A 24,230-nucleotide genomic window follows, 5' to 3' on the forward strand; every position below is an offset into this window, starting at 1 on the left:
GCAAACTGGCTCAGTTTCCAGAACTAGCAAAATCACCACCGCAGAAGAATCACTGTCGGGACAGTATGGCTGGGGACAAGTCTGTGCAACATCATGGCAAGGTAGTTAAGTGTTTGTCACTAATACACCTGCCCTGCGTGGAGTACGAGGAAAAGTAAAGACACTACATATAATGGCATGCCTGAGCGGTCCAAGCAGTGCTCTTTATGGCATGCAGGCTGTGTGAGGAGGGAATAACAAACCATGTAACTGTTTCTGCCCACACGTGTCTGTAGCAGCAAGCAAAATGGGACAGCTAAAGTTGACACCTGGCAAAACATTTCTGCATGCAGAAAAAGACTTCAAACTATGGCTTTGCTCACTGTTAAAATCACTCCAAATGCTAACTACTCATAACGCCTACGTGAAGCTAAACTACACTGTTCTTAACAATGAGGGCATTTAGAGCACAGAAATTGCCTAATTCAATGGCAGCTGTACAGTCCCTAAGAACCATAAAAGAAAGGCTTTATGCAACATTCCCATAATTTTATTTTCATTCCTCTTAATGAAGGATTAATTTTATTTTCATTGTTCTTCATTCAGTCTTAACATTACAGGACAAACCCTCTATACTTAATGAGGCTTTCACTGTTACCTAACACAGGCCTGGGGCAGGAATATTTTCAAACAGAGCCCAAGCACACCGAACTCTGTAAGTTCCAATCTTTACATCCAACAGCTGTAAACTGATGGATTTCAGCTTGGAAAGCTGGCTGGAGTATATATCCTGATCTACCATGCTCACAGTTTCTGTCAGGTCCAGTAACTGGGGGTCAGGAGGAGAGGGGAAGAAATAAACAGATCTGTATAAGTAAGTGATGCAATCCAGTTCCTTCTTTCTGCCAGAAAGCATTGGCGAAATGAAACGACAGAGAGGTCTGTCAGGAATCCAAGACTCTAATCAGAGATGCTGCTTTTGTCATTTTGTTTATCTACCTTTCAGCCACTTTGAGTCATGTTTAACTGTCCGCAGAGTTGGGCTGTCTCCAAGGCTCCGGTATATGACTGCATCTATTGCAAGGAAGTCGGTCACCGTGGCAGAATACAGCTTTCCCTCTGGGGAGGAAGGAAAGAAGAAACAAGAAACAATCTCCTTAGGAACATGGCAGGGAAAAAATCCAGCCAGGTAAATGGGACCGTGCACTGAACTAGCAAGTCATCAGTTTTCAAAACAGTAATTTCAGAGGGATGCTGTGGGAGAAGAAATCTGAAGGAGTAACTCTTCTCTCGCTTGGGTTAAGTCATACTGAACTAAAAACCAAACTGCAACCTGCTATAAAACCTCTCCTTTGTGAGGCAGCTGATGCCACCTCAAACACACTTGTGCTCAATACAGCCCTTTGGCCACAGACTTTGTCAAGTGGCTGAAGTACCTGCACACTCCTGTATCTTCAGACGAATAGCTAAAGTGTTTCCATGTGAGCACCAAGGCTCTACTTTCTAGCATCACACCTGCTGAGGAGGACTGACATTATCATGGGTGACTTCTGTATTATTCTTACCACCTATTGTACAGCCAAATCTAAGAAAAGATCAGCAGGGTTCACACTAAGAGAAGTTCAGTAAAGAAACAATTAAATCAGGAATTCATGAAAAGAAGTACAAAAATACCACACGATCAACAGCCCCAATTGACCCCATTAGTAAGCAGTCACTTTTTTTAACTATTGTCATAGAAATCACAGTATTCTGCTGCATGCAGCATAAAACACTATTAATCAACACACTTCTCTCCTTTATCTACAGCAGCTGGTAACACCACATTGAGATGTTTTCTGCTTTAAAATAAAATCACCTTCCCTTTCCTTCTAGATCTAGAAAAGGGCACATCACAGCATGTTCCCTTACTTTCCTTTATTACTAAGGTTAACTTAAGCTTAGAGTTATTAAAGAGCATATCCTGCCCACTCCTCATTAAAGTTCACACAAGCCTTGACTTCACTTCTGTAGAAGCTGCATGCAGCCAGAAATGCTGCCTTACACTGGTCTGGCATCATATCACCATGAATCCAGGAAATACTGAAATATTGAACCAGGAAACTGAGGCTTCAGGCAGTGTTTACGGCAGTGAAGTTAATCCCAGAGAAGGGAAGACTTCTGTGCTAGCGATTTCATTATGCTCCCTATTTTTAGTCATTATCCACTCCCTTTGCATTCTGGACTCCAGAGACACAGTGCTATGGCAAGCCTGGACTGCAAGACAGAAAGCAAAAAGTTTATCTCCACCACTTTACCTGCGAACAATGCAACGTTGGCATGCTTTGCGTCATAGGGGCACCTGGCCATTCCACTGAATTCATCTCCCAGGAACTCCAGGGTATCCATCTGGAAAAACAAAAGGGAGATCCTCAGCTAGAGAAACAAAACTTCTTACCCAAGATGAGGTTTATGACAGCGTTTCTTCTTTTCTAGGCAGGGAGGAAGGTCCTCAGTCTCTAACTGTGCTCCTGACTATGAATTAAAAACCTGATAAAACCTATAGTGTTAAATAAAATCAGTCTGAAGAAAGTGCGTCCAGTGAGTCAGGCACTCTTTTGGAGCTAATCACTCTTACCCTGACACATTTTACAAAAGTCTTCAGTCTATATTTTATCTGTACACAAGCTTCCTGTTGAACTGTAGCAGGGTATGTGGTCTGCGGTTCTGGCAAGGGTTCAAAATTTATCCTCAACAGTGATCCAACAGAAGCGCTCTTATACACAGAAAAAGACTGCAAGCCACAGTAGTCAGAAGAAACAACACTAGGACAATTATCTGTGTGTGCATTTTTCTCCCCAAAGTCCGGAGATCCTTCTGCTCTAGTCTCAACAGTGATGCTCTCTTCCTTGATTTGCATACTCAGAAGGATGCTCTTCAAGTCTTACTGTATCAGTTGGGTCTGTGTCACGGAGAAATCCTCTTACCATCAGGCAAGAATTAATCTGTGCTGGAATTGTAAAATCTGAAGCTTAAGTGTAACTCCTGGGAAATAAATTCACCCTGGGCACTGATAATGATACAAATATACAGATCAACTTTATGCTAAGTTCAAATGGGTTTAGTGACCTATGGGGGAAAGGTACAGCTCTTACTTCTTTAAGAGTCTTATACTACTGTAGTTTGGGAATCATAGAATCTTTCTAGCATATTCAAGTAACTTGAGCAGCTCACACCGTATAAATTACATACAGTACAGATTCACAGAGCGTGAAAACTAACCCACCCAGCATCATCTATTACTCCAACCAACTTTTAGCTTGTATGTTACAGCACCCAAGTCCTCCAGTGGACAATTTGTCCCTGTTTGTTTTCTGTCATGTATCCTTCCTGTCAAAATCTACTCTGAAGGGAATTAGTTGTGTTTACTCAGGGGCTGAAAAGGATTTCATGTGATAGCAAGAGGAAACGAGTTACAGTCCTGAGCAACTTTCCCTGCACTGAGCCCCACACCCCAGGCTCATCCACATTTCCACTGGCAGGGTGGAGGGACAACCCTGTTTTCCGTTTGGCACATCTTTAGTGCTCTTTCTAAATAATGCAGAAATACGTGGAGGAAAAGCCCGCACAGGTGTTGTGAGAGACCTTCTGCTGACTCCCCGAGGCACTACTAGCCAGCCCCCACAGCTCAGCAACAGGTGAGGCAGTCTGCAGAGGCCATGCATCACGGGGAATGAAGCACCTGCAGTAAGGGTAAGGAGAGTCATTTATATCCCTTGCATCAAGATGCCAATGAAATCTGTATTTGTATTAAGACAGCTTTCTAGAAAGGGGGTTGGCTGAGGTTTGTTAGCTGCATTAACGGCATTGAGAACTGAAAAATGACAAAATGTGCTGGAAGACTAGATACAGTGCTGAGACCGAGAAGCTTCATTGCATGCTAGGAGCAGGATGCAAGGAAAGGAAGAAAAGAAGAAACGGCTGTTAACAGAGAAGCTACCTGTACCACACAGTTATCATGACGCAGGTCTGTATTTTTATTCAAATTTGATTCTTCCTCCACAGACTGAAGACTACCCCGAACTTCTCTCCTGTGCGTTTCCCAGACTACAGCTATCACAGTGGCTAAGCAAGGTAAAGCAGCATTGCAGAAAAAGCAAGGAAGAGCAGCAGTCATAGCAAATACCACAAAGGAAGGAGTTTTCCTGGATGTTAAGGCCTTGACTTTGTTTTTTACAATAATTCTCTACCCAATAAAATGAATGAGAATTGTGCTGTGACTTTATCAGAAGCAGCACTAGCAAAGCTGAATTTTTCAATTTTCTTTTTCCTGAAGAAGAATAAGAAATGACCTGCGGGACACAGCAGTGCCTGGAAAAGCAGAGCCTGGATATCAAGGGCCTAAGTAAATTCAATTCAAAGCCACCCCAGAGACATCCACTGTTGGGGGTTATATCAGATTATACTAGTGCAATCCTAAGAAAATGGGAAATAGTTTAATAAATGGGCCCCATTAAAATGCAGATGATGGGGACACGTTACGTCAAAGGAAGAAATTGGGGTCAAGGAATTAATGTTGAGTATCCACAGACCAGCACAGTTTTCTACACTGTTCTAGATAATGTTTTGGCTTTGCAGATCCTCAACTAGTGAGGAGGACATTACCTTCTTGCTGTACCTTTCCCTGTGGAAATCTGCTGTCAATCACTTCTACAGCACACACTGCCATAGGATCTCCACAGGTTCCCTGTCTGCTGGGTCCCCAACACTAATCTTCTCAGGTTTTGCTGTGCTAAGCCCTCAAGCATCTTGAGAACTGGCTTTGGGATTGAGACCAGTACAACAGAGACATTTAAAACATGCTACCCCAGAGGTAACCTGCAGCATCAGTTTATATAATCCATACAATCCAATACAATAAATCCAACAGAAAGACAAGGCATAAATGAAATCCCACAAACAGATCACATACCTTGTAGTTCCTGCAAGAAGGGTTGAATGCATTTGTTCCACAGATAAACAGTGTATCCTCATTTCTTTTTAGAAGAACCTTAATAAAATTATGACATTCATCCTGAAGAAAAATAATAAAAAGTGTTTCAACTACTGCATTTTAGGTATCTGGTTTTATTTTTATGCCACAATATTTCATTGTCAGGTCTAAAATGAAATTGGCTGGTAGCCACTGTGATATTCTGGGCTTTATTTCAACTATGTTTAACTGACAATGAGCAGACACAATTGATTTATATGCCAGTCGTTTAAAAATGGCTACAAAGAACTAAAGATACGATATTCATATTATAGCTCAGATTTTGCTATTGTTCACATAGGTGACTTTTGTTTGAAAGCTGTTGCTTTCCTTAAGAGTGAAAGAGCTGATCTCATCTGTGTTGCTGTAAGACAGTAGCACCACCATGCAATGTATTGGCATAAAGCATCTGTAATTAGAAGGTGAAAGAGGTGTAAAGAATCAAAGAGTCCGCACCTAATTCTGATACCACTTATGCTAGTCCTAGGTTACAGCAGGATAAAATTGGTGTAAGAAACAGTCCTTCTGTAACTGTACACATTCATGCTTTCTAATGCTTTATACAAACTTACCACTAAATTCCTGCAGGAGAATGGACAGCAGCATTTCTGAGGCAATGGTAAGCAAAATCAGTACACTAAGAATTATGTCCAAAATCCTCAGTGCTTTTAAGTATTTCAGGATATTGCTGTGGTTCCTGTCGTAACGTTTTATCACATTAAAAGTAAACTATTTTTGCAAATTAAAGCTTTCAGTAAGTTGATGGAAAAAGCAATTACTGGCAAGAAGTGAATGGCATGATCCATTTCACATCACAGACAGCAGCCTGGGATAATAGTGAAGCAACTAAACTAAAGTGGCAGATGCTGAAGAAATGAAAATCGCCTACCTTATGTTTTCCCTTCATTCTGCACGTGTCTACATCAGCTTGTCTAGATTTCCATGTCAATTTCTGCAAGAATCAAGAAAGAAATCAATTAGAGCCTAGAGGTTGTTGCATTTGATTTCAGAAGTAGAAGTCCCTTAGGGCAAAGTAGCTGTTGAATATATATTTATTGAAAGCTTTCTGTACCCTTTCTCCATGATTAATTCACCACAACAAGGAAAGATCTGTGATGTGGAGCATTCGCTTAATTTTGTGTTGCCATCTATTCATTAGACTAGAAACCTATCCCTGCTTTTTAAAGCCTAAACCAACAGAATTCAGCAATATGCCAACTTCCAATAATATGTGCACTTTTCTTAAAAGTACTAGATACTGTCTTCTTTTAATTTGATCTTTTTCTGCAAATCAGAAGAAACATTTACGGACTATAAATCCTAACGGGATTCTAAATCTGGAAGATGACATTTTAGATTAGCAAATAAATCAAATTCAGGTAATTCTTACCACTACAGTTCACCTGTCAAGACACTGCTGACTTTATCTGTTAACACTCTTCCTCCAGAACATTTAAAGGTAAATCCCAGCCTGGATTTTTTTGCGGTGAGTTTCAGGAATAGTATAATGTGGTAGGCTGATTAATAAAACTCCATTTAAAAACATATGGACTAAGACAGTAACAGATACTGTACTATGATTGTAACACTATTGCCACAATAGTCCTGACAGTGTTTCCCATCAGTAAACGGAGGCACTGTGTATTCATGAAGGGCTCTAAGCTGAAAGAGTAACCACAAGCCTGTGCTCTCACTCTTTGATCAGTAACTGGGCAAAAGCTCATCTTCAGCATTATTCATAGTTATAATGAAACACCCTCCCCTCCCACAGTGGTATTCCTCCGATGTCCAAATTCATGTATCTTCTGCTGGACAAAGGCTGTGTTTGGCATGTGTCACACAATGTGAATGCAATGCAAAGGAGCTGAAGGGGGATTATTTCTAGTATGTTTATGTTAATATACAATACGATAATGTAGACAGATCTTTTCTTAGTTCGAACGTAACTTCCCATGGAGATAATGTGCATACATCTACAAAGTGATGTTATAATAAGATTTTATTTAGTGAGTACTTGCATGAGTCAATAAAATTTGTGGGCATGAATATATGTAGATAGCATTTGCTTTTTATGATGAAAGTTTCAGTACACTTAATTGAGATAGTATAGCTGTTACAGAAAACTGCTGAATATAAATTAATAGATGTTTGACAGATGTTCCATCAGAGACCTCACTGTATTTCAGTACAGATTGCTTATCAGCCCAGCTAAATCACTTATCAGAAATTCACAGAGGACATGATTGCTATTCTAGCTTTCCCCAAATATGATTAGCAATGCCATCTTACTTGCTTATTACAGTTTTTACAGCAGCACTGGCAAGTTGTCTGAAACAATGTCATCTTCCTATTTATTTGAAGCTTGTTCTAGTGTCCTTGATATCTGGATGATGATAAAAGCTACTTACTTTGCTAAAATAAATTTCTTCTGTATGTGATGTGTCCATATCAACAGTATAAATATGGTCCCTGTAAACAAAGGCAAATGAACGCAAAGTCAAATGGAGTAGTCAGTTCATTTTCTATGAAGAGAGCTATCTATCACAGATAATCCATAATCCATTCAAAAAAAAAGATCACAGGTCTTACCAGGGAACATTACTTACAGCATTGTCTGCTTCTCCCAGAGATGCACTTTCATATATAAACTGTTTTCTTTCCCATTAAGAAAAAAAGAAAAATGCTACAAAACTTCAAAGCAAGATTCTTTCCCAAAAGCAATTATTTGAACAAATGAGATTTTGGAAAGGAGATTAGTCTCATATAATGAGCTCTATAGGTCCTACAGCAGATGCCACGATCTAGCATGCAGATGTTTTTGCGCATCCTGAAATCAGCTGCAATAGCTCTTAGGCAGCCTTTGCCAGATTCCTGGGCTAGCAGCCACCGTGCCACATTTAGTCATTCTGGGTTAAAAAGAGGTTAATGCTGCTTTTTTTTTTTTTTTTTTTTTTTTAAATGATGTGTCTAACCTCAGCTGTGGTAATTTGATTGACAATGTGGTAGGCAAAAGGCTGACAGCCACAAAACTATTCCCAGAAATCATTCTTCTCTTCACACACTGGTGGCCAAACTAAACTGCAAAATACTCTTCTGAAAAAAGTTCACATTTCTTGCTTGCTCTTACTTTCCTGTTTTCCTGAGAACCTGTCACTCTCTACAACTAGCTGCCAATCCCTCCTTGGAAAGAGGAAATAGACACAGCTACTCAGGTAAAGAGAGAATTTTAAACATTCTCCGCTCTGCAAGATGAGAACAAGGATATTTTTGTATGGAACCTAAAACTTGGAAAAAAAACCCCACCAACCCACAACGCTATATTAACCGCCACATCAAATTGGCTCTGAGCACCTAATTTCTCCTTGAAATAACAATTGGTTTTTTTCAAAATGCAGGAAGCTGTGAAGCTGAAGCATGATGCACACCATTGGAGGGGTCTGCTAAAAGTAGGATATAGATTGTTTCCATTTTAGAAATCCAAGGAAGGTTAGCTTCATTTTATTGGGTTTTGGGAAAACAGTGCTAGTCTCTTAAATAAAGCAAACTCAACATACTGCTATAAGAAGAATAAGCAACCCTTCTCTCACATGGATGAAAGAGGCGGCATTGTTGTGGGGAACTGGCTTTTCAAAATCTACTGTCTGCTACAGCGCTTGAGGCTGTTTGCTTTGCAAGATACTAAACAGAGAGGTTGTGGGTTTTCTTCTCGGAGTCTGTAAAACCAGAGCTGTCATTTATTTCCAAGACTGGTTTAATGCTTCAGCTTATTATTTGCTTGACTGAACTGGCAGAGCAGCGGTCAGGGTTGGTGCTGGACTAAAATTACCTATTAGCATCATATCAGCTTCATAGGTTACTACACAGTTTCCGTTTTATGTACATCACACTTCGTTGCTGTCACTCCTGCTATATAAAGTAGAAACAAAATCTCTTGAACTGCAAACTAGGTGTGGCTGGAGCTCTAAAAACCTTCTTCCTGCACAGCTCTTGATTTTAATCATCAGTCTTGCTTTTCAGGGGTTATGATTTTTTTCTTTTTAAACAAGGTAATTAGAAAATACAGTGGTGGTACTTAGAATGGGTCTTGAGTTACTTAGTTCCTTTCAATAAAAAAGCCTTCAGAGGACTCCCTTTCTGGTTCAAGAAACAGTCCAAAGAAAACTCAGATGCTAGGTTATGGGATCATCTGAAAGAGGGTTAGTATCAGGCAAATTACATATAATTTTCTCATGCTGTACATGAAACATAGTTGCTGATGTGTCAGCAGAGAGTGAAAGAGTTGTCATATTCAGGGGAGGGCTCTCTAACCACAGACAATGTGGGATTGTCCTTGCCCTCCTTTTCCCACTGCTGCTCAACTCCTACTATCTACTAGCTGTGGTATGTGTACAGCTTGCTGCTAATTAAGTTATTCTAACACAAATTGACTTAATCCTAGAGCTTCCGTTTTTCCCACCTCCAGTCAGCAGAACTGAGTTTTGTTGCCATGGCATAATCTTGTGGAGGAAGGGAATTTAAATAATGCCACTGGCTGTGCATGACCCTTGGCCACTCAGCCCAACGTCTGGAAATGTGTAACTGCAAATGAGGAGGGAGCCATCCCCGTGCTTCCTGGGCTCAATAAACTGTTTTGTACATACACATGAGGGGTGGCAGATAATGTGAGCAAAAGCTGCCACTGCACAAGACAATGGGAGGAGGAGACATGGCAAACTTAGAAAAGGGGGTGTGTGCGCGGGTGTGAGTGAGTGTGAGAGAGACAGCCAGGGAATACCCTTCCCACGAGAAAAAAGAAAACAGAGCTGATCCTTTGCAGACTGCAAACCAGATACTTGGACAGAATGGCTTCATGGGCTTTGGCTGAGTTATTCTAATTTATCTTGGCTGGATATCTCTGCCTGATAACATGAAATAAAGCCTCTCTGAAGTGACACAAAATTTTATTTGGTAATAGCTAATACAGGAGTCACGTATCCCCTTTGACAAAATAAGCAACTGACCGACTGAAATTTCGTTCTGTGCCAGTCACTCAGAAATAAAGTGTTAGCGGTTCTCAGATCTGAGTAAGTCCTCTCCTGCACACTAAACACTGGATTTTCTAAAACAAGCAAACAAACAAAAAAACCCCAATAACCCCAAACCAAAAACTCTCAATGTTTAATCATTTGTTTTGATAGTTTTTCCGATAGCTGGGCACAAACATCAACTTAGCTTCACTATATTTCAATGTCTAAAAAAAACCATCATGAAAGCAACATCTGATATGATAGCCAAGGAATATATGTTAGCTACAGTTTTGAATGAATCTTGCTACAAAACTCTTTGAGAAACACCTTTGATTGTGTACACATTTGCTTCAGTCTCCAGATTTACTACTACTTCTCAAGGAGATGTGGTATTGCAATTACAAACTTTCATTCACACTAGTTATCAAAGGATGACTCATTTTCTGAAGTTCATTACTTAAAGATAAAAATTACCTTTGAATTTTAACTTATATCACATGGACTTCTTAGCCCAGAAGGGGTTTTATTCAGTAACATGTATAGGGGGGGAAAGAATATGTCAGAGAGTTTTCGAGTTACCAAAGGAAAAAAGTGTAAGAAGATTTTTTTGTGCTTGTGTAAGTACAAAACAGGCCAGGTCTTTATTCTTTTTGCAGGTCACAAGACCCTAGGAGTATATAAGCACTCTCACTGTAGTAAACTGTTCCATACAAATATATAGCCACATAATATGTAAGAATGCATATTCACACACCAGCACACATACTATCCTACAAATATCAGCATTCTTTATACAATTTGTGCGCACAGTGGCTTCATATCCCAAAATGTTTCACTGGCTTTTCCTGCTGTAATGCCAGTTGCTTGGGCACTGTGACAGTCTAATTGCGTCAATCTCAGTCTGGGAACAAACTATGAATACAGCAGAGCAAAAATCCGCAAAGCGGATTTACCACCTTCTCACTGCAAATGATTTCCTAATTTAAAGGAAAACAAATAAGGAAAGCAAAGGGAATTCAGCCATGAAAAGGAGGAAATCCTGCCACTACCTTTCAAACCCCTTTAGTCTGCTCCCCCACCCTATTCATTATCACACTAAATGCAGCAAAAATACTAATCCCCAAGCTCAGGCAAAGCACAGGGAGGCCTTGCTGCGGGGATGCCTGCTCTTTGTGCCCGATGACCAATGCAACCGTGGCTCCCATGGAAGGACGCATGCTCTTTGCCCAGACATGATGCAAGGGCTTGGCATGAGTGAGAACCTACAGCCCTGCCACCCAGACCCCGTACAAACTGGCATATATGAGAAGCCCAAAGAAGCTGCCCTTGGCTGGTACAGCTGCAATGCCTGTGTAGAGGAACAGGTAGAATGTGGCCTTCTAGCAGCCAGTGACATGACCATGTAAAAGCAGCACTCAGTGACTCTGCCAGAGTCACCAACTAATTACTTGGTGCTGAGTGGAAATCGACAGGCAGATCTCCACCACAAGACGCATCTGACCACTCAGAAGACAGGGAGTGGCTGTTTGAGAAGAAAGCCAGGCAGCTCTGGAGGCCACAAAGGGCTTTGAGGACAGGGCTGGTGCTAAGAGGCTGCCTGTTCAGCAGCTGTTCCTTCTCACCTCCTGGCCATCCCACTCACCACCTCTCCCATCTGCACCAACAGCTTGGCTCTCTGTGGCACACACAGAAGGGTGCATATTTCCCCGATGGAGGAGGATCAGAGAGAGGTAGGAAACAAGCTGCTACCAGAGGGGCAACTTGCGGGCAGGTCCCAAACAGGATCCGGGTCCAAGAGCTCCTAAACTGGACTACCCACCCTTGCTAACATGGACCCTTCCTGTGCTCATCCTGCACCCATCAGCCAATCCCCAGTCTATGATCATCAATCTCCTTTGCTAACAACAGGCAGGGAGAGAAGTGTTAATGTCTGATCTGTGCCAGGTTGGCAGCTGTATGAATTGGTGTAGCTCCACTGAAGCTGATGGTGCCATGCTGAGCTATGCAAACTGAATGGGTGGCTCTATATGCAATTTTTATAAGAAAGCATATGCTTGTATTTGCACAGTATAGCTTTCCAAAAAAACATCCAGACACCAAATTCACTTAACCTTGCTGAGTACATCAAAAGAACAGCAGGAAACATTTGCCTGGTTTTTGTCTTAAGATACTAAAAACATGCCTAAATCAGCAATGTTACAGTTTAATAACTCCTATCTGAACATGCATTTGTGCACCAGAAGAATCATTCCCTAAAATATGTTGTAAATGTTGTGTACAAACAAAATACAGGACGAGGACAGGCTCCTTCCTCCGTGGGACTAAACAATTTCTCTGGCAACTTGCCTGTTGCTGGACTTCAAAGGGAGGCAGAGGTGTATAGTCCTGAAAGGACTGGCTCAGCACCTTGCAAAACTGAACCTTAGTTATCAACCAACAAGGCTTCCAATATGTCTTACTAACAGGCTGCAAAGCTCTCTCTACGTGTGAGAAAAACTTAAATATAATGTGTCCAGCAGAAAGCAACTCAGAATATTCCTTGCCTTCTCCTACCTTCTCTGAAAGAAGCAAAGGAAGAGTGGCAAAGTAGGGAACTACTGACCTAGCAGCAACGTAGAGGGTCCTGTTCATGACCATGACCAGCTGGATATCCAGCCGGTGCCTCTGCGTAGTGTTCCGCCCTGGTTTGTGACCCACAAACACCGGATACTGTCTTGTATCTGTGCGACGGGAAAAAAAGGCAGGGTCAGAAGAGAATCACAAACAGAGAAACACAGAAACAGTGTTAATTAACATGAAGCATCCTGGGGCCCAGCTATGGCCAAAATCTGTGGTTTCTGTTCTGCCCCAGCAGCACAGCCTAGGGGTTGGAAGGCATGAGCACAGAGCGCTGGAAGGTTCTTCAAGGTTACAGTCTTTGCAGCTGCAAAGCAGAAAGCCATCACCGATATAGAAGACAAAAACTGTGAGTTTTTTTCGAGACTAAAGCTGTTCTGGAGTTCTTGGCACACAGGTACACAGCACTTTCTCACAGTTTTTCTTCCACTGCTTGCAGAGCTTAAATGCCCGCTCCTGGCTGCCAAAGTGTGTCTAGCAGGACAAAGCTGTTTCACAGTGGCCCATCAATCACCACAATGGCTAGACTACTGGTTAAAGCAAAAGACTTGGCTCTCCTTGGTTCAAACTGCCAGCTCGCTGGGTCTCCTACAGGACTGGACTACAGTCATAGAACAGCTGTGGGGATTTCTGAGAAGTGATGGGAAACCACCATTTGAATCTTATAAAATGGAATCACTGCATATTATTTTGGCAACCAGTCTGTTACTCCAGTTCTTCTGGCAACTGGACAACAATACTGACTGGAAGCCCTGTACTGAGCTTATGCTATCAACAAGTCAGCTTTCCCCCCCAGCTCCATCAGTCAGGAAAAGCACTTATTCATTCTATTCCCTTTTTTTTTTTTTTTTGTGAGACCTCAGTATACACGGGGTGTGCTGCTGCTCTTCAGATGACCTGTGTGTACAAACTATAATGACAGCGAACACTTCTGACCAAGGGCCACCTCGTTCTTAGACTTCATATGTATATGTGGTCATGACATACAGATGCACAAACTGGGGAGCTAGTTAAGTAAACAGAGTTAGAAGACAGGAGGAGGAGATACCTCTGACAAAACCATCATCAATGCAGACCTGCTGCATGTGCATGTTATATGGAGCTGCCTAGCATCTAGCTATGCCTGACCCTCTTCCCCATCAATAAGCTTTCCCAGAAACCTGGAGCTGTTTGAGAGAGTCTGTTTCTTCAGAAACTCATGTACTGCTTTTGTGTTTTCAGCTATTGTCCTCCAAAAGTATTTTCCCTGTTAAGCGTGGTCAAAGGATTGATTCATAGCATGGCTTCAGCAAAGCACCTGAAAATGCCATGTGTCAGAAAGCCTGGTGATAAAACTGCATAGGAACAGGAACTTCCCTGCAAACCAGACGCTGAGAACTTTTGAAGAAACAAATTAAAACAGCCCAGGCAGGATTTACTTTCAGCAGTGTAATCCTTCTGACCACGTCCTACATGCAAAATGCCAAGTTTACCATCAGGCTGTTCTCTGTCTGGTATCATTTCCTCTGTAACTCATGGATCTACATTAGCTAGGGGCCTGTACATTCACATGCATTTCAGCATGCCATGCCGCAGAGGAAAAAGTTATCCCATGTTCTCCAAAAGGATCAAGATTGCCTATATCTGCGTTGGCAAGGATGATTAGCTCTTCTGGAAGGTGAAAATGTTGATGCTAATGACCCAGTGGTCACACTAGACATGCTTCAGCAAGGTTTGTGTCAGTGCAGTTCTGTCCTTTTACTGTACCTCAGATGCCTATTAGCATTTGGAGCACGCCCAGTGTGCGCCTGAAGTCGGTGTTACCCAAGGCAGACAAGTTTATGGGTGCCAAGGAGACCCCAAATCACAGTGAGCAAGGACAATCAAGAGATTCACTTTAAAATCAAATTCCTGGACCAAAGTAGGCTTAAACATAAGCCTACTCATTGCTGACATGCTACTCCTTAGCATGCTTTTAGAGACCCAGGCACTAAAGACTTCCTTTTAAACATTTGAACCTTTGGGACTTTGGAAAACTTTCCTTTGCACTAATCGTAATTGAGCTGAGGTAAATGTGAAAGAATTAGTTATGCTAAGCCTGACTTGCACGGCGAAATGCGCAGAAAGCTCTCCACCTGTTCAGCCAGCAAATCTCAATACTGATTTGCAGCTGTCTGTGCTACCCTAGATTTTGGAGTTTGCCACTTAATGCTGGTAAGAAAGAAGAGCCATTCTGTTACAAAAGATTCTGTGTTTTTATTTGCTTTTTAGCACGCTTCCAGCTTAGCAAAGAATGCCTAATGCTAAAGCAGAATCCATCAGAGCTTAAAGAAATTCAATTATTTATATTAGATCAACAGATTATGTTTTCAGAGTTCAGTTACATTAGTGTGCTATGCTTGATACTCTGAGATGCTTCACTGATCATCCAGAACTACATTTCTGCAAGTCAGGTGAGGGCCACTTTGATTACGGGCAAGGAGAGGGAAAAGTCTTCCCCCCTTTGCTGCTGGACAGAGTAAGGTATTTGGTTTGATTATGCTACTGAAGTGTCTCTGTTTGAGGAGAAAGGCTATGGTTTTGGAAGATCAAGCAGTTTACCAACCAGCAGTCATAAGTCAATGTGAAAAAGTTGTATTCCTGTATTTGTATCTGAGAACATAAATTGGCTGACCTGGGAGACATCAAGAAAAAATACTTAATTCATTGCAACTGCAACAAAACACTGCTGACTTGAAGTCCCCTGCTCAGTATTAGTCAAATGAAGGCCTCTGGCCTCTTATACTTACAGTTGCCATGCGAAATACTGATTGGCTCAGAATCTTCTGGGAAACCAGCCCCAGCAAAGTGTAGCAGTGTGAAATATAGCAGCAAGGCTTCTGACCTCATAGTAGTTCACCTGGGAGGCTTCACTTCTTCACTTCACCCTGTGGAAGACAAAGAGCTGAAGCGCCTTCTGTCAATTCAGTTCCAAACACTGCATACAGAAAGCTAAAAAAAGTCAATGAAAGCAGAGGGAGCTTTCCTTCTCCTCAAGCCTCTCATTGCACCTGAGGAGGTATGTCATGTTTCTAAGCAAAAACTGCGCTACCAGGCCAGCTTCCCTTCAGCCCATGACCCCAGCAGTGCCACCACTTGCTTGGAGATAGACTTAAGTATCTGCAAGTTGTGAAGACTCTTCTGCATCAGCTGCTTATATGCAATAAAGAAACTTCATCTCCTGTACTGATTGACAGCTGACAGAGTTTTCCAGGAAATATTTTGTTTCCCCCTTTTTTGGTTTACATAATTAGATGATGACATGATGACACACACCATAAATAAAATAAAAAAAACAACCCACACTAGATTATTCTGGTTTAAAAGAGATTAAGTGTTATACTATGAGACTGATTCATGCCCTGCAGAGTTGTGAATCAAGTGAAGAAACACTGAGAGAGCTTGACAGAGCGTGCAGAACATGTCATTGGGCTCTACCATAAAAATATGTACCCTTAAATTTAGGTGCCATAAACCCAATACTCCAACATTCAATAAAATAAGGGAGAACAGAACTGTCTAAACCCAGCATTTTTTTCCCTGTGTTCCACTGACGTATTCACTCATTCACATCTCATGTACAAAAATATCCCTAAATCTTGAAGATAAAAGGAACCACAGGGGCCTTTGGATACAGTGAAAGAAAACAGCACATAATACAGTAAATAGCTCATAATTCCCAGGCAAATTTCACAGAGACATTGATCTGCAGGGGAAATCAGTGTAAAAGTGGGGTTTTCTTTTCATCCCTTCCAGAGTTTCAAACCTTTGATGCCTGTTCCTTTTGAACAAAGCTGTTTTACAGTAAGTCTGTCAGTCATTCAAGATTTACGGGCAGAAAGTCAAACTTCATAACCTACATAGTCTTTGAAACTTAATTTGGCAAACAAAGTGCTAACTTGCCCTTCTGCAACACCATTTAATATTAGATACCTATGTCTCCTTTCTCGATGCCAAAAAAAGCATTAACAAATCTCGAGTGCTCCATTTTCATTTGTAATTTCACAGACACAGCTGATTCTTCATCTTTTACCCAACTGAAAAATGTCACAATAATTAATTTGCTTTATCAGATATTTGCTTTCAAATAAAATTTCAACTCCTATAACTGGATTGGAATAGGGACTCTGTTGCAAGGTGATACAGTCCATAAGGGCTAATGATTTATTATATTCTGTATTTGCCTATTATTACTCAAACACACAAATTGGAAATTTGGCTGATTCTCTATTTCTATTAACAAAATAACTGAGAGACAGAGTTAGACTGAGACGAGATAAAATCTAATGTCAGGCAATGACTGACACCTTATCTGAACAAAGTGTCAGACGGATGGCAAAGGATAATAATAGCAAGAATAAATGCAACACAATGCATACACTGTCTGTCTATTATACCTTATGTAACAATGCATACTAGAAGGTAGTATACAGAAGCCCCAAGAGAAGCATTTCCATCTAGCACTGGTTAGGCTGATAGCTGTGTACGATTACTGACACAGCTATGTCTGCCTGCAGATACTTTCTTTACCTGTTTCCTCCATTTGTCTCTTTAATCAGCTCTTACATTTCCTCTTCACTGTTAGCTCTCTGGGGCAGGAACTGTTTCTTTCTGTTTGTTTCCATGCCCAGTGAAAAAACATCATTTGGGGACCTTAGAAATGCCCAAACTAGAAATAAGCAGCAAGAAATTAACATAATACTTGGAAATACAGTTTCCCTTAAAAGGTTTGAATTAAAAGTGAGTTATACACATTAAAGGGGTTAATTCCTTTCTCTCTATGCAATTTTTTAAAACGTAATTTTGCCACTTCAAAAATTTTGCCCCTCTAAGTGCACTGCAATGTGACAAAACAAAGTGCCTTATCTTAATGCACAAGTAGATTGAAATTCTTCCCTTCTTGTTACAGTCCGATGCAGAAGTCTTTCTGAAACATATTATGAGGAGCAACAGTTTAACAGGAAGAACTTATCAAGCAATTCAGTTCTTCTACTGAAACTGTATTCATCCACAGTATCAGTAGGCAGGCCGACAATTCAAACCACTTGGCTCACAAGGAGACTCTGGAGCGTAAGAATAGCTGCTTTCTGTTACTCCCTATCAGCACATCATCCACTGTTTAACAAGGCGGTGTGCTATGAGTACATTATGGTACTGCAGACATATCGATGCCACTCCATTTTAGACCTTGAAACACTTTTCTGATGGGTGATTCTGCACCATCGTTCCCTACTCCTCATGCAGATGTGTACTGCCCCTCCATGGGAGACAGCTTCCTGGAAAATGAATAATGCCCAGCACATTTACTTTGTCATTTTATGTATGTTATCGGGCCATATCTTTTTTCTTTCACCTGAAGAGAATTAGCCAACAAATGAACTGATACACTGCCTTCTAACAAAGACTAGATTAGTAAGTTTTTAATTACATGAAATTCTCTCGTTCTTAGGGGTTGCTTCTGGGGAAGAAAAGAGGGAGAAGAGAGAAAAAAAAGCATAATTCTCTGTTGCTTTAGTACTAACATAGTTGTTTGAATTCATGCAAAGTATATGCAAAATGTCTGCTTTGATCTGTCAATGATTCAAGGGGACTACATATCTGTATCAATGCCTGTGCCAATAAAGCAACATCGAGAAGGACTCAAGTTGCATCCAAAGGCAGCTTTTTACTAGGAGGTAATTATTCAAACATAATGTTACTTTTGCTGTTCTTACAACAGTGGAAAATGCTATAATGTTTCAGTGCAATTTCAGAAAAGTGCTGATTCAAGAAGGTCACATTTTTAGTACAAATTTCCTTTTCAGCAAATACTCGGCTCTTCTTGGGCTCCTGGGAGTGATGCAAATGTTCTCACTTGCAACTGTGCTGAAACTACTTCCAATCAAAAGTGCTTGTGAAGGCAGTGTCTGATGAAGCATGAGTAGCTAGACAGTGATGCCGGGCAAGTATAGGCACTGTTTCCAAATAAAAGTTTTGCAAACATCAATGGAGAGATCTTCAGTTCAATCTGGCCTGCATTAAGTCATACAGGTTGAGAGAGAACTGGCTCTGGGAACTCCAGTTCTCCATGTTCAAAAAATGATTACTGCTCCTGTTGAAGGAAGCTAGTGTTGCCACCACAGAGAAGAGTGAGTTTTGGTGGTGTTCTTTTATTACACTTGCTAATAAAATACAATCCTGCAAACGTTTAAGAGCATGGTTTATAATCTATTTGTCTAATGCAATGACTTGGAGCCATTGAGCTGGTGGAATAGATCTGATTTCTTCCAGGCTTCAGAAACCACCTAACTAATCTGCTGCTTCTTGCATGTCTAAACCCAATGCAAATACAGCTTTATGCAAGATGCTTTGGTGCTCTGCTTCTTCTTTCTGAAGTTGATTCTCTTTCAAATACCTATATGAGATAATTTGTTCTGGTTACTTCTGTGTTCCTTCCTTTTTGTCATATTATGATTAAGTATAAATAAACCATATGATATTTTACCATATATAGAAATCAAAGTTTTGCCTTCCTAGACGGAATAATTTTTTCTGTTCAACACTGCAGCCCAAAGGTGAACATTGGATAAGTGGGGCATATGGATACTACTGCAAAATATTTGCTGTTACTATTATATTTACTCACTCAAAGCCTATATATACATATCCACACAAATACATATATTCATATACACATACATATAGCCCCCCCCCCACATAAATGCTTGACAAAGAGGCATTTAATTTTGTAAAAATCACGCTGCTGTCATGAAAGAGTTTCTGAAGCTGAGAAAGTAATTCCAAATAAAGGAAAAAAGTCTGATTTTTCTATGCCAAGTCCCTCCACTATAGCTGTCCATGGCTATCTGAGCCAACAAGAAGCCACCATGATGAGCTCTGCTTTTTGCTGTCTGTTTTTTTTAGCATTTCATGAACAACAGTCTAGGTGGAAATGCATATAGAATAGCTGCTTCGTTAAAGAATGATTACATGGCTGCTGCCATAATAACCTATTAACCAGCTTATTGTATCTATAGCTTGTAAGTTCCAGGAAGGTTATACAAATCACATGAAAAATCCTCAGTGGAAGAGCTAACTTCCTAGTAAATGCCATAAAAATGTAAGGCCAGACTTGATCTTGAAAATTCAACAGTAAAAGCAATGACTGAGTAGACACACCTATAAGTAACTACTGAAAGGGATGCTCTTCCATGTTAGAAAACCTCCCACCCTGTTGCTTTGGCCTCACTGCACATTCAGCCAATCTCAGTGTAACTCCAAGTAAAATCAATGTATGTAACCATATCAGAATTTTCCCATGGCACGCTAAGCCTGCTCAGTAATGGACAGATCTTGTTGTATTCATTTATTACAAACCTTCTTTATAACATGATGGGTTGTGTTCATATACGACAGCTGCACTTCGATCCACAAATTACTAAACTTAATGTGAGAATTTACCAGACAAAATTCAATGGTCTGTGTTATGCATGAGGCAAGACCACAAAACCTAACGGCCATAAAAACCATGGACTGACCGAAACAAAATCTTTTGTTTCTACAAACGTAGAAATAACTTACCCCTCCAAAAGACAGTAAGTCTAGTAAGAGGAACAGCATTTAACCACAGTGAGGAAACTAAAAACTGGATCCAGATGAATTTGAACTACTGCATATGGAAAAATGCACGACCAGAAAAGTAGCTGCCTCTGTGAACTGATCCTGGAAATACTAAGCAAATAGCCCTTCTCACCACGTTCAGCATGCCTTACCCTGGGAAAAACAAAAGGACCGTAAAAAAGCAGGGAAGAAACTGACGAGTTGCGTAACAGAGGTAACAAAAAGATCTGAGATCCTTCTGTGGTAAGAGCTTTAAAGGCATGCAAAGTGAATCAGAAACCCAAGTCCTACTTCAGTGTCTCGTCAAAAGAGACTTACAGAGCAAGATTTATCCACCCATACATAAAAAAAGCATGTATTGATCTCCACAGCAGATGCCTTGCCACGCTGAAGGCAGAGCGCACAAACCAGTCGGCTGACCTTACTGCTGTTCCCTGCTATGGTACAGATTTACCATGCGATGCTGGCAAGCATCCTTCATCTCCTTTGACTAAGCCTCTGGAAATCTCTGAGCGGAAGACGCTGTTACTGCTATTTACCCCCTTAAATTCACAGTTCCTAGAAAGTGAAAGACAAGAGTTCTGTGCAAGTCAGAGGAAGGAATTAGGAATAATGCAACAACAAAAAGAGAGGAATACAACCTGCAGGCAGCAGCTTCCAGAAAACAAGGAAAGTTAGGCCGGCACAGCAGAGCTGTTCAGGAGAGCATCCTTTGTCTATGCCTGTCTGGGTGGTGGGCTCGCTGCTGATCAGCCACCCCACAGGCTGCACCTGGCAGCAGAAGTGATCATGCAAAATGCCCGGGCTGAGTGGTGCCAAGGGGATCAGACAGGTGTGAGTGAACAGAAGCTCAGCGGGTGCTCGGGGAGCTCAAGGGAGAGGAGACACAAGTAGCTATCAGCAAGACACAGCATGGAATGCCAGACATTACAACTGAATTGGCATGTGGCAGGACAGTGCCCAGGACAGCCAGCTTTTTTGCTCATGTTGTCCTTTCTCTAACAATTGCTGCTCAGTCACCTGAATGGTGGTGCAGGTGGCCACAGAGACTTAATGCCAGCTCTGTGCCCATCACCACTACCAACCTCCCAACATCTTTTTGTGACTGATGGTGCAGCTACCATTTGTCTTTCCTCTCCTGTCCTGCTCCTGTTGTCTCTACAGCTGGCCATTCATTTCATGTGGCCAAAAAAGCACTCTAGCACTCTAGGTAGCTGGCCCTTAAGCCAGAGAGGCTGGTGCACGAATGCATGGGGGTAATGACCTACCTGTACTCCTTTCGATCATGCGATATGAAGGGGTTGCTCCTGAATGCTTTTGAGGGGAGGGAGGCAGCGGCCAAGGGAAGCCCTCAACTGCCTGGCATCCCTGTTGACCCTGAATTATGTCCACGAAGCACACTCTCTCTCATCTTTTGTGCATATAAAAAAATTCTACCTCACTGTAACAGGAATGCATGGGTGCCCTCTGATATACATGCTTTACTACCATTTTAATTAGATTCAGTACTGCTTACTCACTGCCCAGCTGCTGTGGGCTGCACGCCAGATGTGACAATTAGGCTCAAGGGAATGACACCGATGAGAGCGATTTTGCCTCGTATAGCAAGCAACAGCATCTACCTTCATTAAAAAGAGTAATACAAACTTCATTACCAGTTTGGTGAAACAAAGATACCTGGATCATGTGAATCTTCCCACTAAGACGTGCAAAATGCACATCTGAAATAAAATTTCAGCCAAAATACAAAGTAGTCTTCATGCAAGTTCCAGGGGTACTTGCTTATTTTGTTCAGGTCTGTGCAAACATGAGTTCTTACCACCTTTCCTCTCCCCTCATTTGCAACTTTACAAGGCCATACATCATGCACAATAATGTCAGCTATGATAAGTAACATCACCAGCTCTTGCTTCAGTAAGCGATAAGCTGAAAAGATTTGGACAACCCCCAAGCAGCAGCGATGAGCCTCGGCCTGCTGAACAGTAGTAGCAGGTGTCAAGTCAGTAGGCAAAACTCAGCATGCTTAACGCTGGCAACCTGTCTTGTCAAGATCAACATTACTGCTCCATCCAGTGCAGTGCATAAAGAAAATGTAAAGAACAAATGGAGGCCTAAGTAGGAGAAACCTTCTGCTGACCCGAGTGAGACATCCCCGATGACTGCAGCGTTAATAGGATGCTGCTGTTCAGAGAGGGAACAGTCAGATGGAAGATGAACATCTCCCAGATGGAATTAGAAGCATCGCAGGCCTATCGATTTTGGTTGTAACCTTTACTGTAAACAGTCCACTGGGGCCTCATCAGCCACCTGTTCAGTGATATTTGCATTGAAATACAGAGCCAACACAAATGAGAAAATGGCCACAGTTCCTTGCTAAAGCATCTGCTCTGTTCTATCCCTCTGTCTGTGTATCACCACCAGCAGCAAAGGTACAGATTTTAGAGGAAGGGGTAACGGAGTGGCACTAGTTGTCTCACATGGCACCAGAAACAATGAACGCTCCATTTGTCATGATGTTGATGGTGGCGGTAGTGGTATTATATCATGCAATATTTCACTTTCTAATAATTGCTCAGTTTTATACTGAAATCAGGCTTGCCAAAACTGGGAGGAAAGCCATCTGTGGCTGGAGGATGACTGCCAGAAACATTAGCAATTTTATTTTGGGGTTATAAACCTGAAGAACGGAACAAAGGCAATGCCTAAATAACCTCTTTCACTCACCACCCCCAACCACACAGAGCAACAGACCTAACTCTGGAACAGCTTGGCCGGTCATTACAAAGATGTCTTTTATTATTTTTAAAAGCCTCACTCATTTAACAGATAAAAATAGCTCTATTGATTATTTGTGGGACTTCAGCAAACCTCTGTCAAGCTTTTGAATTGATTTAAGAGCTAAATGTAGCAATCACTGTCTTTTGACAGAAGAGAATGCCATCTCTAATATATATTTTGCTGTTTCATCTCAGCATGCTTAATAGAAAACAGATACACTACCAGCAACACCATTACTCTCCCTAACCCTCACTTCGCCTGGGAAATATCAGTGCCAGTCAACTGACCTTCCATTCTCTCATCTGATGGATGGAATAAGAATTATGTAGCTGCAGGTGACCCAAAGCTGTATCAGGAAAGGAATGTGGCCTCCCTTTGTCTTCCTCTCCTTTTAGATAACAAAGGTGAAACATGAAGCCAGATATGTTTTCAATACAATACTGACAATTGTCACTGATTAAAAGTTTGATACAGCCCTGTGGACATTGTCTCAGCTGCCACATGCTTGCTGTAAATGTACCATTAGAATCAGGCAGTAATCCTAAAACAATCCCTACAGCTCAGCCAGCTCTTCAGGTCAGATTCCCTCAGATACTTAGCATTTGCTTACTTTTACTGCTGGTACATACTTAAATGGATTGCAGCCCTTCTTCAGCCTCTAACTAGGAATGAAAACTTAATTTCCAGTCCTCTTACGTCTGCATAACAGAACAGATCGATATAAAAGGGCATAGGTTAACTCTGAAGAAAAAGTTAGGATCCCATAAAACGTATCACTATGTTTAAAGCTCTGTGTAACCACAAATGATTCTCCTTTGCTTTTTGTTAATGCAAGAAACACTCATGCATTTAGTGCATGAACTCTGGCTGTATTCTACAGGAAATTTATCCCATTTATTGGAAAAGCGTCCATTTTGTAAGGTGATATAACAGTAGAGAGATGCAAATCCTCACTTCTGAGTTGGCTGTCAAGTAATCAGAGCACATGGCTTAGTTTTCATGCAATTTGGCCAGTTCTGGCCCTAAATCCATTTTTGCTAAAATTGACTTATTAACCTGGCTTCATTTACATTGAATGGAACAGCAAGTTTTTTCAGAGTATTTTTTCAAAAGGCACCAGTCAATTCTGGTGTGAAGTGGTTTGATCCAACACCAAAATGTGAATGAAACCCACAGTAATGCTGCAAATGCTAGGAATAAGACATTACCATTTACGTATTATT

General features: G+C 41.3%; 1 protein-coding gene across 7 annotated transcripts in view; it reads right to left on the bottom strand.

The window, feature by feature from the left end:
* Nucleotides 1–24,230, bottom strand: part of SEMA6A (semaphorin 6A) — a 126,447-nt gene that overhangs the window by 59,925 nt on the left and 42,292 nt on the right. For all 7 annotated transcript variants that reach the window (XM_056324704.1, XM_056324697.1, XM_056324703.1 and 4 more), the window contains exons 2-8: nucleotides 15,381–15,518; nucleotides 12,599–12,716; nucleotides 7,399–7,459; nucleotides 5,880–5,942; nucleotides 4,931–5,032; nucleotides 2,277–2,367; nucleotides 979–1,098 (exon numbers count right to left, since the gene is read on the bottom strand). In XM_056324704.1, coding sequence (XP_056180679.1) covers nucleotides 979–1,098; nucleotides 2,277–2,367; nucleotides 4,931–5,032; nucleotides 5,880–5,942; nucleotides 7,399–7,459; nucleotides 12,599–12,716; nucleotides 15,381–15,480 — 655 coding nt within the window. In that variant the 5' untranslated portion in view covers nucleotides 15,481–15,518. The remainder of the gene's footprint in view (nucleotides 1–978; nucleotides 1,099–2,276; nucleotides 2,368–4,930; nucleotides 5,033–5,879; nucleotides 5,943–7,398; nucleotides 7,460–12,598; nucleotides 12,717–15,380; nucleotides 15,519–24,230) is intronic.

This window comes from Falco biarmicus, chromosome Z, assembly GCF_023638135.1.
Source record: "Falco biarmicus isolate bFalBia1 chromosome Z, bFalBia1.pri, whole genome shotgun sequence".
Classification (NCBI taxonomy): domain Eukaryota; kingdom Metazoa; phylum Chordata; class Aves; order Falconiformes; family Falconidae; genus Falco; species Falco biarmicus.